The 19,169-nt window shown below is 44.1% G+C and overlaps 2 protein-coding genes across 3 annotated transcripts in view; one reads left to right on the top strand and one right to left on the bottom strand.

Moving 5' to 3' along the window:
* TSPAN4 (tetraspanin 4) overlaps window positions 1-12,133 on the bottom strand; it is a 461,954-nt gene extending 449,821 nt beyond the window's left edge. The window contains exon 1 of the mRNA XM_061380322.1: window positions 12,005-12,133. The gene's annotated coding sequence lies outside the window, so the exon portion shown is untranslated. The remainder of the gene's footprint in view (window positions 1-12,004) is intronic.
* A 137-nt stretch (window positions 12,134-12,270) lies between these two features.
* On the top strand, window positions 12,271-17,024 carry POLR2L (RNA polymerase II, I and III subunit L). Of its 2 annotated transcripts, none has more exons than XM_061380357.1 (3): window positions 12,271-12,431; window positions 12,823-12,961; window positions 16,528-17,024. In XM_061380357.1, the coding sequence occupies exons 2-3, from the start codon at window positions 12,867-12,869 to the stop codon at window positions 16,634-16,636; spliced, it is 204 nt and encodes a 67-aa protein (XP_061236341.1). In that variant the 5' UTR covers window positions 12,271-12,431; window positions 12,823-12,866; the 3' UTR covers window positions 16,637-17,024. The 2 variants fall into 2 exon arrangements, with proteins under 2 accessions (XP_061236341.1, XP_061236342.1); XM_061380358.1 differs by having other exon boundaries at window positions 12,301-12,431; window positions 12,812-12,961.
* The last annotated feature ends 2,145 nt before the right edge of the window (window positions 17,025-19,169 follow it).

Genomic DNA, 19,169 nt, shown 5'->3' with positions numbered 1-19,169 from the left:
CTAAATCACACTCTGCACTCATCTGCACACACATGCTCTTACACTCACAGGTGCGAAATACCAGGCTGGCTTTTTGCATCCTCTGTGACTTTTTCCCCCTCCCAGTCCCTCTGTTGTGCCTACTCTGACTCTTCAGACTTAATAAACACTAAGGCAGCTTGGCATATCACATTTCAGAAAAGCTTCTTTTTCCCCAGTCAGTCCCTTACACCCCAGCTCTTCCAGGCTGGCTCTGAAACACATCTCCTGACTTGTTTGCCGATATCCATGCAGCTGACCAAATGCTTAGGTGTTATAGTGCTATCAGAGCTAAGTTTTCAATTACTTCAAATTGAAATGAAGAGTTCCAAATTAAATAACACAAACAAACAATAATAAACACCACCACACAAAAAATATATAGATGATTTTAGCAGTCATCTACATTAGCTGCAATAGCAACATTTTGGAGAGGATTTTTCTGGGTTTTTTTATTATTACTATTATTATATCTACAGAAAGCAAGCCAAGAAAAGGGAGAAATAGATGGAACCAAGCCCTGCATCTGAGCAAGCTCTCTGCAAGCAAATGCAGACACGTTTCAGGGCTGGCAGCACATCGTGCTGAAATTAAGTGGTGTGGCTTCTTGCAGAAACACTATTTTTCAGATCTGGTATGAAATCCATAATGCATGCCACTGAATAAAAGCTTTGATAGGCTGTACAGCAGCGCCTAAATATTTGTCCTACTGCTGTTCATCCATAGCTGGCACACACTCAGAGACTGCAAAGCCAAAGCCAAACCAAAGCTCAGTCTGACTTTCCTACCGCCAATTTGCATTGCACTTTTCCCTCCAGGGATCTTGCATGGTTTGGTTTGGATTCTATCCCAGCTCAGTCTCAAACAGAGAGATGTATCAAACAATTTCAACGCACCAATACATTTCATTTTAAATTTGAGTATTTGAAATGACTTTGCACATTCTTGACATTTCAATACTATTCTGGATAGCTTTTTAACCCACCCATTTTTTGCTCAGTGGTTAGAGTGTAAGGCAATTGGACTAAAGTAAAAACAGAAGATTGCTCCAAGACAGACATCCAGAGGATGAAAGCTGTTTGGGTGGAGTACCACCTTCCCATGGGAAATGAAAACTTCATCCCTATCTACTCAAAATTCAGTTGTAGCAAACACTGTACACCATAAAGCAGGACAAAGCCATGAGCCAGCAGCAAAACATGATCTCCTTGAGGCAAATAAGCTAGTTCAACCTCTTTCACTGCAGAGGCAGATAAAAGAAACAAACTGTTAAATGCCTTAAGGATGTGGAGCAAATATGCAGGGGCAGAGCAAAGCCTGCCGACTGAATAAGCCAGCAACAGGCAAAGGCAGGGTGAACACATACATGCTGTATGCACACATACAGTTATACATACACTGAGGAAATATCATGAGGGATCATCAAAACCCTTTTCCTCACTGTAACAAATATCTTGGTCAGCGCTAAAGGACGGTTGGCTCATCTACAGCAGCACCTGCCTCAGCATCAGTACTGTGGATGGCAAATGGGGCTTCCAGTTGCCAAAAGCCACAGGGTAGAAAACCAGTCTGACTTTGGATGAATCATTGCCAGGATTGAAACTGGAACAGGTAAACCGGGTGCATGGAAAAAGAACCCTGGGAGGAAAAAGGGAAATAAAAAAAAAGGCAGAAAACAATTAAGTTGTAAATGCTTTGATACAGAGTATGTTGTGTGTTCTTACATCTGCCAAAACAACAGCCCAGAACTGGTCCTTCCTTCAAAGTACAGCACAAAGGAACCTGAAACCGTTATTGTCTAACAATGGCTCATCATGGGTCCCATGAACAAAGAACTTTGCAATACCCCGGCAGCCACAAGCCTTATGACAGCTTTCTCAGGAACTTATGAGAATTTTACTTCTTTCCAATAACTCCCTTAGGCTCCCAGAGGAATCCCCAACCAGCTTCTCAAGCCCCAGGAGTTGGGCCAGTTGTCAGTAAAGAAAATGCCCAAAAGGCACTGCAATGACAATCCCACAGCAGAGCAGGAATGAAGGCAAGCAATAAATCTGACGCTAAACAGGTCCACAATAAACTAGCCCTAACTATAATTTAACCAATAGGGCACTGCGAAAATGAAACGGTCATTTACTGACAGAGAGAGCCAATAAACTTAAATCTAAAATAGAACAGTAAGACATAACAGACAACTTCCAGAAAACAAATGCTTCTCAAGCCTATCGCTGCGTAAAGATGAAGATCTCTTCTGAGCATAGCTCTCTCTGTCCTCACCTCTAGGAGAGGAGCAGGATCTCCCAGGCAGTTCTTGCTTTCTGGTATGAAGGCATTCCATTATCCATTCTCCAAACAAGAAATTTCCCTCTGTGTGTGACAAAACTCACAGACATCCCACCTTCCCTCCAGATGTCCTGATTCACTCTGACAAAAGCAGAATGCCTAAGAAAAAATAAAGTGCAGGCAGAGCTATTGCACCACAGCTGTAGCCCACTACCACTGTGGCTGAAGCTAGGAATGCTTGAAAGAGGGCATCGAACTAGCACTTCCCTACAGCAGCAATAAGCTCATCTGTGCTCCATAAACTGTTCTTTGATTCATAAAGTGGCTGCACAGGTGCTGGGGGAAAAGCCATTCTTTCACCCACAAACCATTTTGTACTCAGGGTAGAAGGGAGAGTGTATTTGTTGAGCATGCATTTCAAGATAGAACATCTCTGCTTTAAACTACCGTACATACCGGGGATGTAGCTTAACAGAGAAGCAGGAAAACTCATCTCCTTTGTAGAAATGTAAATACATCCAAATACACCTCCAGCCCAGATGCAGACAGGTGGCATCCTTTGTGTAACACTGCACATGACTAACATTCATCCACATTACAGATAAATCCCTGCACAACTCACTAGGAGCAGAAAGATGTCTTTGGTTTATGCCTATTAGGAAGAAAGCCAATTTAAGGAATCAAAATAATTTGGGGTCCTCAAAATACTCAGCATATCCTAAAGGAGATGGGGAAAGTTCTCTCCAAATAGCCTTGGGGAGAGCAGAGTTGTATATACAGTTAAGTACCATTTTAGATCATGCAGGGATCTGAAGGCAAGCTGCAAACAAAACTGCAACCTTGGTCTCACTGTTACTTAGGCCAACAATGAATGCATAACACCAAACAAACCCATCAATCCCTGGGCACAGCTCAAGCAGCCTATTGTTCTGAGAGGACTTATCAATCACTACAGACAACCCTGGCTGATCAGGTCAAACGATTGAAGGCTTTTATTATTCCCTCACACCACCTAGCAAAGCAGCAGCAGCGTTATCAGATCAGACAAAGAAACTGCTGCCCTTCAGAACAGGCTCCTGAATAACTGCTCCCTTATGTGCACATGTGCGATTTACCTGTGTGCAGCGGGAATTCAAGACTAACATGCTACATGTGCCATTACTTACTGATTTTAAAAAGCCAGCACAGTCAGAAACAACCAGGGCATTCAGAACCAAGTTGGTCTTGTATCGTGTTAAAACTTAACAACTTCACCTGTATGTTGCAGCATTGCCAAGTATTATATGCATACTGAAGAGTACTAGAGTACTCCTGGGCAAGAGATGATGGAAAACTCAGTGGAAGCTAGCTCTCCACAGCTTGGTCCCAACTCCAAAATACTGTGTTTCACCAGCATGCAGGCTTCAGGGCTTCTCTGCAGCAGGCTAGAGACCCTCCCCCAGCTTTCTAGTCCTGAGATTACACACCCCACAGTTTCCCAGCCCTTTGTTACTCCAGCACTCGTGACTAAAACGCTGGAACTGGCTCTTGAATGAAAAAGAAATTCACTTGCAAGGAAAACAGCTTCTAAATCCATATTCATAAAGAATGTTTGAGGACTGTGGAGGCTTCTCCCCCTTTACCCACTGAAACATAACAGTTCTTGGTCTTTCATACAAGACCTGCTGTAATTTCTTTCTTTCCTGCAGAGCAGTCACTGTGCATCTGTCTACCACTGTATTACCTCAGTATTTTTTTTTCCAATAAACACTTCTCTAACAAAAAAGAATTCACTTGTACAAAGCAAACCGTATTGCTTCTGCAAAATTTCATTTGAAAATCCACAGTGAAAGTGCAGGACCCCTACAGTCACCAGTTCTGCAGCGTGATAGCTTCAGCATCCCTTGTGAGATGAAGCATGTCACCTTAATGCATCCTTAAGGTGAGAGAACGACCACGCTGATTGGCTTCATCACCCGAAGGACACAAAAAGTGACATACTTAATCTGATGAGAGACACTAAAGCAGTGCCTCTTAATATTTTATGAAACATTTGGCCGTTTTTAATTTAAAAAACAGCAGCTCAATAAACAAAGCAATGGAACGCTCCCTGTGGCTGGCACAATGATAGGTGCACAGCAGCCCACTCATCTGAGTGATAACATGATATCCTGTGCATCAGCTCTGCCCTCCTCCCCACATCCACACTGGAAGAAGCCCTGTACACTAGGAGGTCTCAAGCTCTGCACACCAACAGGAGCTTTTCCAGAAATAGCCATTTTTCATCATGATGCAGCACATAGCAGGGGCAGCTTTGCAGCTGGTTTAGGACATCCAGGTTCCATACAGCAGCTCAACCTAGACACAACCAGCAGACATGCCTGAGCTGAGTAACCAGTTTCAATGAGAAAAACTTCATTCTCTTCCCTACGTGGCTGGTTCTGGAAAAAAAAAACACCCTACAGTTACAGACTTTCATGAAACCTAAAATGAAAGCATCACACTGTACAGCTATCACACACTTGCTTCAAGCTTACCTGCTTGCATAAGTAGCTATTGCTAGCTGCTGCCAGAGACAAGGTACTCAGCAGAAGGGATCTTTGCTCCTACTTATGACAACAGTCTCTTATTCCCACCCCAATGGAGGCTTGCAAGACACAAGACTGGCCAGAAGACAGATAGCAGGAAAAGCCAAAGCATCAAGTCTAAATACAGATATGAGCATCCCTGAAGGACCAAAGCCTTTAGCAGAGCCTGATTTTTAATTCTTTGTTCCAAATACATCCATCATTGCTTATAAGAGCCTCAAAGATAAGACTTAAAAAAAAAAAAAGTTAGAAAATTCCCCCATTCCTTTTTATTGAAGCTCAGAGACTCATAGATGCCAGAACAAACTAGTACATGAGGACTGGTTTGCTGCAGTCTCATTAAACAGAGATAAATCTTGATGGGAGAGGACTTGCTCATACATCCAAGAAAAAAGCTCCCAGTCAAAGAACAGAAGTACCTCCATGAGCAAAACGGGAATGCACATAGTATTTTCACCATGGAAGAACACCACCTTGGGGCTCCTCCCTTCAAGCATTAATAATTGATGTGTCCTGGTCTCACCTCAACTTCACAATTCATCCTTTACTATGGAAGGAAAGATTCTGCAGAAATGAAAAACATTATCCCAAGAAAGGGGATTATTTTGTCATCTGAGGACACTTGCATGGAAGAGCAGAGCTGATGGGCAGCTCCTGCGATCTTTCTAATTAAAATGCTGCCTCAGGATATTACTCTCCCCCCACCCCCCAACATGAAACAGACAATTAGGCTGTGATACATTCATGTAATAAAGGCTTTTTCTTATAAAATGTCAATCCAAGACTGGCAAACATTTTACTTTTGTCTTGAAGTGACCTTACCGAGAACAAACACGACAGATAAAACCAATCGTAAACTAGGATCTGAGGAAGCAGAGAATGAGGGAGTAGATGGGTAGTTTTTTCCAATCCCACATCAGTGCTTTAGAAAAGAAAAAAGTGGGGCAATAGGGTGAGTTAAGCATGGTAAACCTTTTCCATGAAGGGCTTTCTTGCCTTTTCAGTATTGATTCTATATACATGTACATATATGTGTACATATACACAACTACACTCACCTGCCACCTACAGCAGCCTCTACAGGTACAACATATTAGACCTGACAGCACATGGTATCAGACGCAATGGTATCTCATGATCATTATGATGAACATCAACAGACGGTCCTTAGACTGGTCTCTTACACTAAGGAACCTTACACCACATTAAGAAACATCATTATTAAAACAAGGACTGCCTTTGTGGAACACCCATCTCTAGCCAGAACAACACCTCACCTCTCACTTCTAAGCACAATTGGGATGACCGTGAAATTATAAATGGAATAGCTATGCCTCTCCACAACAGTGCCCTGCTTCCATGGGCCCAGCACAAATGGGAGGAGATTTGAAACAGCATTAACATACACAAGAAGCAGGGAAGGCTCCATAAATCTCAGAAAGCTACTAAACATCACCACAAACACCACCACTGCTCAGCATCTCCTTCTAGTTCATCAGCAGAAGCAATCACTAGATATGCTGGACTAAGAGCAGCCCTGAGGAGAGAGGTTTGAAGGTGTTGGTGGACAAGAAGCTCAACATGACTGGCAGCATGCACCTGCAGCCCAGAAAGCCAACTGTGTTCTGGGCTGCATCAAAAGGAGCGTGACCAGCAGGTTGAGGGAGGGGATTCGCCCCTTCCACTCTACTCTTGTGAGACACCCCTTGAAGTAGTGTTCAGCTCCAGGGCCTCCAACATAAGAAGGAAGTGGACATGTTACACTGAATCAAGAAGAGGGACCACAAAGATGCTCCAAGGGCTGGACCACCTCTCCTATGAGGAAACGCTGAGAGAGCTGGAATTGTTCAGCCTGGAGAACGGAAGGCTTTGGGGAGACCTTATGGATGCCTTCCAGTACTTAAAGTGGGCCTACAAGAAAGCTGGTGAGGGGCTTCTTACAAAGGCATGCAGGGATAGGGCAAGGGGGAATGGCTTTAAACTGAAAGAGGGTAGATGTAGATTATACATTAGGAAGAAGTCCTTCACTATGAAGGTGGTGAGACACAGGCACAGGCTGCCCAGAGAAGCTGTGGCTGCCCCATCTCCGCCAGCAGTGAAGGCCAGGTTGGACAGAGCTTTGAGCAACCTGGCCTAGTGGAAGGTGTCCCTGCCCATGGCAGGGAGTTGGAACTGAGTAATCTTTAACATCCCTTCCAACCAAAACCATTCTAGGATTCTATGCCACAGAGATCATTGAAGATATCTTTCTCAATATATTTACACTGTCAGAGTCCCAGGTACAGAGCACCATCCCAGTATCCTAACACCTGTCTAGTGAGGGAGAACAAAGTCTCTGTCCCACAAAAATAGCAAGATAAAGTCTCTTTGCCTTCCCCAAGTAATAGGAAGTTATCTTTACATCTGACACAAGGACACCTTATGAATCGTTTTATGGAAAAACATTTGAATTTTGGATGCATCTGTGGGATTTCTTCATACACTCTATTTAGCAGAGACATCTGTTACTCCAATATATATATATCATATAAATCTCACCCTCTGAATCCTTTCCATCAGTTGTCACTAATGAAGCTTTGTGTGCAAAACCAAGTGCATTCTGCCCCCATTAGGAAGCCAATTACAGCAGGAAAAACAAGCAATTAACAAGGTGTAAAATAAACATCCTGCCACCTGCCTTTTAATAGCAACCTCACTTCAAACAAGTCACAGTTTCAGCACAGCTCTCAGAATTGGCAACTGATATTATATATGTATTTATGCAGCAGCTGCTCTTCATTGCAATGAATATTACAGGCTTACCAGATAAGGTCAGCATATTTAAAAAAAAAATATACAGCAAGTATTAAAACCTGCTTTGAGGCTCCAAATGTTGCTTTTAATGAAATCAGCAGCATCAGGCTTGTCTGGTATTACAGTGAAGCTGCAGCCACATCCCCAGCTTAGAGAGGTTTCTCTTCATTTCTACTTGCTTAGCAGCTTCTGTATTCATTTCACTAAATCCAGGGGCCTAGGCAGCTATTAAACAACCTGCAGGACAACTAAACAACACACAGATCTACAGAGTAGGCACGACTTTCCTCCTTTCATCATCCCTGCCCCTCCCTCTTGGTTTTCTCCACCTTCCTCACACCAGCTATAAACAACCAGGGGGGCACATAACTGCTTAGAGAGCAACCCACTCACAAATATCAAGGGGGAAACAAAACAAGCTTAGTCTTTGGTCCTTGAGCCTGCAAGCTTTTGAGGGAAAGGAGGGAAGTCCTTCCTAAGTCATGTGTGCTGCCTAGCATGCTAGGTAGCTCCAGAAGGAGCCGGCTTTCTTTTTGTTTTGTGGATGCAATGAATGACACTTCTGAGCAGTTAGCTGGGACTAGAGAAGGCCCAACAGCAAATCTGCAGGATTTGGTAGACTTGGAGTGTACAATGTGCCTGACAAAAGAGCAGCCAAGCTTTGTCTTGCCTTTTTCTATCTTCCTCTCTCACTGTCTCTCTGCTGCTACATATTTATTCGTTAGTTTTTCCATGTCACATTTCAGCTCCTGACTAATGTCCTATTTAATCACTTATTTCAAGATTCATGCACGTCCTCCTCTTAGGGTTCTTCTCCCTGGCTTTGTTGAGATATGAGGAGCATCACACTGAACATGGTGCCAGGAACCTGCCATCGTGTACAGGATTCTGAGGTGTTAGTCAGAGCCAGCAGCGCTATCCACAAGTTTATAGAAGGGTGCAAGACATGCTCAATAGCACCAAAACAATCCTTCACTGAGAAGCTCTGCTAAAAAGTCCTGAATTTAAATAACATTTCACTACCTCCGAACACAACTGCTACCTAACTGGCAAATCAGATCTTAAAAGCCTCAAGTTCTGATAATCTACATGTGTGCAGAAACAAGCAAAGTCAGTAGAAGGGGAACAACTAAGGAAGGTGAAAAGCAGTGAAAGGCGAAGAGCCTTCAGACTCGTGAGGATGTACACCAAAATTTGACCTATGGCAACCCATGAAGTAAATAAATAAATACATTTCTCAGCCACTGGTTTCTCATGCTACCAGTACAAGCACAGAGATCCCACGACTCCTTCCTACAGCCCTAATTACAGAGACAAGGTTACAAAAGACACAATCTGCCAACATGAGCTGCAGGAGGTCATACGGCCACTCAAGCTATTAAAGTATTTTAAGAGTAGTTCAGTAAGTCAGGTCATTTAACTGACTTTTTGTTCAGTTTTAAACATGTAGTAATATTTTCCCTTACATTTTATGGATGGGAGAGGAAGAAGGACTCCTTAGTCACCAACGCAGGATTTCAGTACTCACCACTAACAATGCCACAAAGCGGTCATGACTAGCTGACTTTTGTAGATCTAAATCCACCAAGAAATGCCAAGCCCCAACCCAACAGTGACAGTGGGACAAAACATTATCAGCCTTCAAAAGTTGCTCAGGTCACAGTAAGAAGTCCTGTACTGCATTAACCAGTAAGTGGGATATATTATCTGCAATGCCCCACCAGAAAGCCTCACATGACAGAAGCTGTTCCAGAACCGTATCAGAAAAGCAGTCCATTGTTGTCAAACATACCTCTATTTGGCTAGTTCTAAGGAAGCCTTTTCTGCTCAATGTGAAGGAGCGCTCTGATGGGTTTCCTGAGCAGCAGGCTGCCCAAAGGCACAAAGAATCACTGGTTCAGGGACTGTTGCTTATTGAAGGTGGCAAGCGACCAGAAATGGAACTAAAATTTCCTGTGAGAAGGACCTATGCGGTTGTAGGAGTAGTTCTAGGAGACAGGACTCCAATTCAAACAATGTTTAAAGAGACCTAATTCTCCAGTTCTTCCAGTCCTCATCCCTCTTCAGAAGGATGGCTGAAGAGTCTAAATACTTTTGTATTTTGTATATTTAGTATTTGACTAAATACTAAACTGCGACAGCTGAGTGTCAGCAGTACCCAGCTCACCTGAGCTCACTCTGCAGAGTCACCCTAATCACTGTGAGCTACAGCCCATAAGACTCTGTGATTCCTGATAGTTACATGCACGCACGCACATCCTCTCCCAGCAAGTATTTTAAACAGACTTCTGCGGTTTGGCAAAAGGTCAGATTAAACAGAGGGTACACGAAGTTGAGCAGAGAATATTCTCAGTATATAGCAGTCTCTCCAGGTCATACATCATAAAAATCCTTACATTTTCTGGGATCAAAGAAGCTACAGCCATAAAAGACCTATTAGTTCATTAAGCCCATCACCCAGCCAAAGCAGGTTATCGGGGAAAGAAGTAACAAAGTCATAGTGTTACTGTTAGAACAAGCTGAGTAAATTTTTCTTTGAAAAGGATGAAAAGCAAAGACAGATACAAGAACTAGGTCTCAAAGTCAAAATCCAGTTGTTTTCAAGAAGTAAGCAACCACATTTCTACAAGGTGGCCAATAAGATGCTATTCTACATCTCAGAATGTGGCTCTGCCCTGAAGCCTCCATGACAGCCCCTCTTTCTCAGCCCCACTTGCAAATTCCCATCTCCAAACACAAATGTCTTTCGCTGCAGAGTTCAGTAAGAAAATTCCTTCGGAGCCCTGGTGCTGAAAATGCATCAAAGAACAATCTCCAAAATCCACCCTCCCCCCAAATAAATAAATAAATAAATAAAAGGAGAAAAAGAAAACACAGTTTGGCTCCCTCTGGCCTACAGTAACAATCATTATAATAATCTAGAGATCGCAGGAGGTTTCATCTACCCTCCATGCCAAGTCAATTCTCTCCATTCACAACTGCTTATAATTGTTCCTGGGACTGCAAAAATTACTGTCTTTTCAGTAGCAATCACAATTGTAAAAATGCTTTCAAACAACCTCGAACCCTTATTTGTTAGAATCAAACTATGTGCTCTTTTACAGTTCAAGTTAGGTCTGGCATTTCTGTGCAGAGGGTCAATAATCCAGTCATTCAAAAAATAGTCACGAAAGACGTATTAACATAAGCTGTGCATTAAGACACAATTATTTATACGCCTGGCAGTAATAGCTCTGTGAAGTGCACTCTATCAACTCACAGACACTTTAGCAGGAAAATAAAACACTTTTGGAGAATTTCTGCTCCGCCCAAGGACAATTAACATAACGCTAACGCTGTAACGAGAGAGCAATAAGGACTGATGGCGTTCAGGATAATGTTTTATCCCAGAGTCTCCAGAACAGCAGTGTCTGTCCCTTAAGTTTGTAGCCACTGCAGCATGCTTCCCTATGTGTGCTAAGCACACACAGCCTCCTGACGCCTAATGCTTCCCCAATCCTTAATGAAATACAAGTAAACAGTTTCAAGATGCATTATCCTCTGCTACCAAACCTCTCCTGCTTGGGGTGCCAAATAAAACCGGTTGCTTTGCCTGCACCCAGCCGTTGCCTCCCGAGCAAGGGGAACTTCCTTGTCCCTCAGGTATGAGGAAAACGCTCCTCTTGGCGCAGGCTGCGCCTCTGGCACTGCCCTGAGCAGCAGTGATGCCCCGAGGGCACAGTTACATCTGCTGAACAGTTCGTTTGCTTTTTAGCTGTGCACAGGGCACAGCGAGACGGAGCAACACTCAAAGTTAAACGGGACAGCGTCAAGCCCAACCTGACCCCAGAGTTAAGAACTCCCGGCAAACCCGCAGCCACGACAGCGCCCACAACTAGACCGGGACTCGAGGGCGAGTTTGCCTTCAAAGAAACCAACCCTGTCCGAGCTGTGCAGAACACCCCACAGCCCTTGGGACGGGAGGCGGGAGAGCGGAGCGGGTCGCACACAGGCGCTCCTGCCTCCTCTCGCCTGAGAAGAAACAGCCCCAAAGGAGCACTGCGCTCCCTCCCACAGGCGCGACGCGGCGACAAGGCAGCCGCCAGCCGAACACTGGGGACGTCCCGACCGGATCCCATCACGGCACCCACCCCGCACCCCCCCAGCGGGAGGACAGGCTCTCAGCCGCGGAGCCATGGCGGGCACCGCCGCCCGTACCGGTGAGAGACCGGACCCCGGCGTGGTGCCCAGTCCCACAACCCTGCCCGACAGGGTTCTCCTCATGCTCTCCCCCTTCGCCAGACAGCGCTGGCGGGTGCCGAGCTACAGCCACCAGTTGCGCTTCCCGCCCCGGACGGCTCCGATACCTCAGCCAGGATGGGATGAGAAGTCTCGCCGCTGCAAAAGCCCTTTCGCAATAGCAACAAGTGTCCACCCGGCTGGGGACGGGGAAGAGGAGGAGCCGGGGCGGGCGCCGCGCTCCCTCACTCGGTAGCTCTCGCCGCCGGTGCCGCCGCTCCGCGCTCCCGGCGCTCCAGCTGCCGCTCAGCGCGCCACACGCGAAACGCGAAACCAAGCCCGCCCCGCGCGCCAACTCTCTTGAGCTGCCCGGGACGCCGTACTCTGGGCCGCTACCATCTGCCCGCCCTGCGCAGAAAGAGGGGTGCACCGGACCGCCTCCCGCCCTGCCGCTGTGTCGGCCCGCCCTGAAGCGGAGCGCCTGCCCCCCCGCCTCGCCGCACTGGTACTGCCCGGGCAGGCGTTACGGGAGCGCGGAGTAGTTGTTCGGTTACGGTAAGAGCCGCCTCGTAGGGTTACGGTTCTGTTAGTGCCTCAAGACGGGAGCTTCCTCGCCGCCATGGGGTAGTGATCGTGGCGAACCAGTACCGGCCTCCCCTGGCCCTACACCCGTCTCTTACACCCCTCCCCAGGCCTGTTTCCGCCGCCGCGGGGCAGGCGTAACGCGCGGGCGGGTTCGGGCCTGGCCGGTTCTCTCCCGGTCGCAGGAGCGATGCGGGCCTGGCCACGGTGGTGAAGCGCAGCCTGATGGCCTTGCACCGCTGTAATTCCGCACGCCCGTACTGCGGGCTGTCCTTTTGCTGTCACGTAGTGGTTTGAGCTGCTGCTGGAGGCGTCAAGTCCTGTGCTTCTTATGTTTGGATATTAACTGGTAGTCATTTTGCAGAGGTGTGATACTGTATTTTTTAACGTTACAGCTACACTGCAAGAATGATCATCCCAGTCAGATGTTTCACATGCGGAAAAATAGTTGGAAACAAGTGGGAAGCCTATCTTGGCCTTCTGCAAGCAGAATATACAGAAGGGTGGGTATTATTTCTCTATGTTCGAGTCACGTGTTAGATGAGATCGCACAGCATATAGGATACCTAAGTGCAGGGTCATGGCATTACAAAGTAGATGTAAAGAGGCTAAAAACTACAGGTACGTTCTGAAGCTAATGATTTAACCAATGGTTAGACATTTTAATCGGTGAGAAAGTACTTGCTTCCCTACTGAATCTTTCTGTGTAGTAGGATGGATGTTGCCAAGTCATAACTTTTATACTCAAACTCATACTTAACTCTATGGAACAGGAAGGAAAGTAACAAGCAGTTGAGCCAACTAGGACACCAGTGAGTTTTGGAGGGTTTTTTAAAGGTGGGAGAAAGAAGTCACAAGTGTAAGAAGTATCACTGTTAAAAATGTATGCCCCTTTTAGGTTTTCTTTAAAGCATTTTGTGTTTGCTATGCAGAGCTGCAGATCTTACTTGAAAGCACTGGTTTGCAGATGGGGGAAGGAGAAGTTTAGCTGCTTCAGATGCCTGACTGATACTCCCAGCAACTGTGTTTTCAGTAGTCTGGGCTTTGCATAGCCAGACTTTTAATCTGCGCTGGCCAGAGCTCATGCTAGTGGCAGAGTCTACCATGTCTTTAAGTCACAATAATTCAAGGAGGGTCTAGCTATGGTGTGACTACTTCAGAAAGGTTTCACAAGGTAACTCTTGAGAATTCCTTACACTGTCATTGAGTTTAAGTATGAAAGAAAATGCAGATGTTTGCAATTCAAAGGAATGGAAAAAGAAAGTGTTAGAAATTCGAGTAAACCTCCTGAAGTGATGTTGAAACTGTTAAATAGAAGGGAATATTTGTTTTGCATTCAAATGTTTAGGGTTAGTAATAGGTTTATAAACGGACTGATATCTATGAACTTTCAGAAGAGTGTAAACTAGCACAGATTTCACTGTCTTTTTTCCAAAGCAAACCTGAAAACATTCTTGTGATTTAGGATACTGTTTTGTCAAATGTTAAACACTGGAGCACAAAACGAAGCGTAGTTTTTTTGAGCCTAATCTAAACTTATAGGAGGGTGCTATTCTCCGTGCTTCTTACTGCTTGATGTAGAGTTTGCAGCAGAGAGATGTCCTGTTCCCCCACCGGTTTCATTAAAAACTGTCCAATGAAATATCATTCAGTAGTTCTCCTAAATTTCATTACTTCTGTGAGTGTCTTTTAGAGTGCATTTACATCCTAGAACCTGTCAAACTAGCTGAGTAAAAGATTGCAGTGGCTAAACTAAAGATATTTGGAAATTCCTACTAAAAAAATTTTTCATTCATGGAGTTAAAAGCATTAAAATAGTGTGGGTAGCGAATCATTTCTCACTAATACTGAAACTGATCAGAACTATTTTGGCAGCACTTCTGACTTATTTTCCAAGTATTACATTTTAATATTTTTCCTGTCTTCATTATTCCTCTGCTTTTGTGTGGGACAGGAAGATGTACATTGGTATTGATAAGTGCTCACTTGAGAACTATTGCTGTAGTCACTATGTGTTTCTGGGATGCCTGTTCAAACTAATGTATTTATGAGATTGTAAGATCAGAAGCAGGGTTTACAGATACTGAACAGTTAAAAACTTGCAGTGCAGTGTCAGCATCTCTGTTAATTGTGGCTAAGAAATGGACAGACAAAATGGAAAAAATAATCATGTCTAAGTAATTTGTGCTTAAAAAAGACCCACACCTTTCCATTTGTCCCTTAAAATTGCTCTTCTTCCAAAAGCTGTAAGAGAAAAGGGAAGAGCTAGAAGGGAAGCTAGAAAAGAAGAGAAACACAACTGAAGCTGTTATAGCTGAAATGCATATATAGTATGAATTCTAAAGATGTGATTAATGTCAGTATTTTGCATCTCTGATAACTGGATTTGAAAGTTCAGAATTTATCAGATACCTCTTAAAAACTTGCATGTCAACGGACATCAGATGCTTTTGTTCTCAAGTGGTTTGGAGCATTTAGATATTATTTATAAAAAATCTTTTCTAAAAATATACTCTTCATATACTTCTTAAATGACTTTTGCATGCGCTAGTCCTAAAACAAATAGCCCTGCTATTTAAGCCCTTGAAGAACTGTTGAAAGGTACAAGAACTAATTGACGTCATCAGAGAAGCTGCTTGAAGCCAAACAACCTTTTCCATGGCCCAGCTTATGCAGAGCCCTCATTTCAGTCATTTGTACTTAGAACTGTCAGCTTCTTCCTATAGCTGAATTACAGGCTTCAGGAAATAATACTGCTTTTAAGCAAATGCTGGATTGTTGCACTGCATCATGTAGATCTAAAGACTTGATTCATATTTCATGAATGTCAGATTCTGAAGGAGTATCAGATTGGCTTTATGGTTAATAGGTTGGAGCTAAAGAGCATGGAAAATGTCACTTATCTTTAAGAGGTCTGATAGCAATGGCCATTGAAGACACATATAGTTGTGCAGGCTAGGATGACTCATATTTTCTCTACCCAACCATAAGAGTCTCAAGCAGTCACTCAGAAGGAATTAAGTGGAAAGACTGTATTGAGCAGTCTGTACATCCTTATTTGTGTATTTGTGGGTTGTATCACAGAATGCCTTCTTACATGGGAACCGGAAAGGATTTTTGCCTTCCACAGAGTTAACATCCCATCCATATGTGGGCTGGTTTGCATTTTGAGTTATTTTAGTTTCTCTATCTCTCACCCTTTTAAGACGCCTTAGATCACAAATTTATCTATCTCATGAGATAGTCAAGTATCCTCCTCACTTTACAGAAAAGTGTTAACAGTGTTTAGAGATGCTAACAACAGCATGGATAATGATGCTCAGAGATGCTATTCCTTATTCCTGGGTCAGGAGACTGTCTAGTGCCTTCGTGCTGTGTTCTACCATGCAGCTAGCAGGAGCTGTAACCAGTGCAGGTAAAATCCTAGACAGACCACAGCTAAGGAGTGGAAATGACTTCCCATGTTTCAGAACTGTGTTCTGAAACCTTCACACCTCTTGATCAGTCCTGGTTTTAACCAGATCAGCTCCTCTCTTCTCTACAGACTGGTGTTTGTAAAAGGAAGACTAAGTTACTGTAACTAAATAATTGAGTTTACAAATGTACTGTATTTTGAGGCTCTTTCCAGCTCTGAAGACTAAAATTTTATTTCCAAAAATCAAAATATTTGTGTCTTACTTAACCTTGCTGTTTCATGAACAAATATGCTCTCATGAGTGGGATGGCTCAGAAGGAGAAATCTGTAAGAGTTAAGACTGTTCTGGTTCTGTTCCTATGGGAGTTCTGCAGACTTACCTCTGGAAGTTGGTAGCTGTGTCAGCTAGATGCTGGCTTCAGCAGAGATCATGTGCTCTTGCAGGCCAGAGAACAGGCAAACACCCTGTCAACAGCAGTAAATTGAACAGAACATTAACAGCACATGCTAAATTTCTGTTTCTTAGTTTGAACTGCAGACAAGTTTCCCTTTATGACTAAGCTCAAAGTAATCAGTATGTTGCTTAGGAACACTTACAAGTGGTTGTGACACACTTCATCCATTATGGGTTTTTTTGTTGCTGTTCATTAATAGAGATGCCCTGGATGCCCTTGGTTTGAAGAGATACTGCTGCCGCAGAATGCTCCTGGCCCATGTGGATCTGATTGAGAAGCTTTTGAATTATGCGCCCCTGGAGAAATGAGATAGATGAACAAAGCACCACACTGCAAACTACATGGAATGGATCTCTAATGCTGAACTTGAAAGTGGACTTCAGACAGTAAAAGATGAAAGCCACCTGTCACGTAGCCATTGAGAGATGTTCACCTTCTGGAGAAAATACTGCCCCAACACACTAACCTCTTTCAAGGAAACAAAGGAAAGATGAAGTCCATTTAACCAAGATTTGGAGATTAAGTTAAACGTTTGGATGCTTCTTTTTTTAAATCTGTGTTTGGAGTTGTTTTGTGAACTTTTAGATGCAGCTGCCAGCAAAAATACGTGTTTGTTCATATAGAGAAATTACTGTATTTCATTAAAACATTAAAATAAAGCAGGTCCTCCCCTGTAGACTTCCTACAGTTTCTGGATAGAGTGTGTGCTTGGATCTTGCCATTTGCTTGTGCTGGTTTCTTTGAGGTTAGGAGTACTATTAAGTCTGGTGCTTTGCACTAGGCAGGCGGAGGGATTAGAAACATGGGACTGAAGCTCAGTGCTCCAGCAACAGGGGAGTGGGTAAGTTTGGCAAGAATGAGGCATTACTCGTGAAAGCTGCTGGAGCTAGCAGAGCGTACTTCTCACTGCAGTTAAAGTCAACGTGTGGTCTCTATCCCAATTCTTACGAAACACTGCAGCTGCTGTATTATAAAGAACAGGGCATCAGATGGTGCAGTGCCCTTCAGTTAGGTAAAACATGCATGAGTGTTCTATGGAAAGCACTTGATGTGAGAATTTACGCATGCTGGTGTGAACAGGATCAAAGTCTTGATCTTGCCAAGCACCTGTACCTCCCTGTAGCTGGTACACATGCAAGCTTTCCACTTGCTTGTCATTTCACTGGCTTCATGTTGTGCTGCAGGTGGTGTAGTACTGCCTGGCCAAATGGAGGCTGTCCTGGTAGAACCAAACACAGAGAGGTCAGCTGTACATACAGGGCTTGCCAAGGTTACCTACATGGGGAGACAGGCACTGACCCTTCCAAAAGGTCTCACCTTCCTGTTGTGCTGTTGACTTGAAAGCTGAGCATGTTTCATGCAGTTCTCCAACATCCCAAAAACACACCATTCGGGTGGTATGCAGAGGCAGACACACTCGCCTTACCTGAAAATGAAGGAGGCCAATTCCTACATCTGTGAACGCTCAGGATTCTGTTCAAATGCAGCGTTAGCCCATATGCAAATGTAGGACAAATCATCGTTACAGCAGCCTTGTAGAAAACAGGCAAGAACAGATGATGATCCCTCAGCTTGCAGCCTGTTATTCCTTGGTACAGTAAAACTTTTTGCATTCACGTATTGGCTGCTGGATAAGCAGCATCTCGATTTTTTTCCATGGTTGAAGAACCACAGAGAAGTTGAACAAAACCTGGGTTTCCAGGTCAAACATGTACACACAAACCTTAAAACTAGATTGTCTCGCAAAATAAGTTGCAGGTCAGCTTGCCTTTGGCTATCACCCCACCAATCTTTACACTTGAACTTGCTTTTTAATTTAGTACAGGGCAATAGTAGATGTTTCCCAAATTCAGCAGTTGTTCACTGAAGGCGTTTTGAAACCATATGCTTTATCCTAATGCAAAGAGAATTAAGCAATTAAATCTAGTATTCGTTTCATAGTTGACTGGATAGCTTATGTTCAGCATGCCTGCTGTATTAGCTAGTTAAATGCACTTAAAATTTCTCTTTCAGGCTGTTTTATAAAAGGGACACTATAAAATATAGGATGACCTTTCCAAACTGAACTCCTGTAGGACACTTGTCCATGTTCCAGTGGAGCGTTACATGGAGATACGTGCCAGGTTGCTCACAGAAAGATCAGAATGCCAGGCCCAGCACTCATTCGTGAGCTGTACTGAGAAAGCGCAGCAGCCCAGGCTGGTACGTCTGGCAGAGGCAGCCGTGCGTTATGCCGTGTGGAAAGCTGTCCTGCATCAGTGCCAAAGAACTGGATTAGACGATCTGACAGGACTGTGCTTCTATCTGCAAAAGCAATTTTCTAATCTAGTTTTCTGCTTTAGAATAACATGTTTCTTTTCAAAGCTGATGCCATTGTCCAATATGAAAAACTACGGCTCTTAAGCACTTGTGAGGATGCAATTTGCAAAAACCACAGCAGGCCTCATTCAAAAAATTGAAGGAAAAATAAAAACTGCCTTGGTTGCTCTCATTACTATTTCTCAGACAGAAAACACAGCACAGTGGAAGACAGTGGCAGTCTGGTATCGCTCTGTCAGACAGACATTACACAAAAGAGCAGGAAAAAAACCTGAGCAGCAAGACTAAGCCACAGCAGGCGGTAAGACTAGCTCCTGCAGCACAGGGCAACCTCTCTGCATCACAGCCTTTCCTTGGGAGTTTGCACATGCAGCATTGACCAAAAAAAGCCATTTCTGTAATGTGGAGAAGCAAATGGTTTATCATGTTCATGTGAAAGGTTGTCTCAAGAGTTTCATCCTTGGGAGGGTTAGGGGCAGCGGCAGAGCTTAAATTCTGTTCTGTAAAGGGACAGCAAATTTT

Source organism: Neopsephotus bourkii, unplaced genomic scaffold (genome assembly GCF_033783945.1).
Source record: "Neopsephotus bourkii isolate Nb327-2 ecotype Australia unplaced genomic scaffold, CSIRO-AGI_Nbou_v1 NB_1792, whole genome shotgun sequence".
NCBI classification, from domain to species: Eukaryota; Metazoa; Chordata; class Aves; order Psittaciformes; family Psittacidae; genus Neopsephotus; species Neopsephotus bourkii.
This window is presented reverse-complemented; position numbering and strand designations above follow the sequence as displayed.

What these genes read in the sequence shown, in the direction of transcription:
- POLR2L (XM_061380357.1), top strand. Translation starts at nt 12,867, where the DNA reads ATGATCATCCCAGTCAGATGTTTCACATGCGGAAAAATAGTTGGAAAC. An exon ending in CAAGCAGAATATACAGAAGG is followed by an intron (nt 12,962 to 16,527) that starts GTGGGTATTATT and finishes GTTCATTAATAG; the next exon opens with AGATGCCCTGGATGCCCTTG.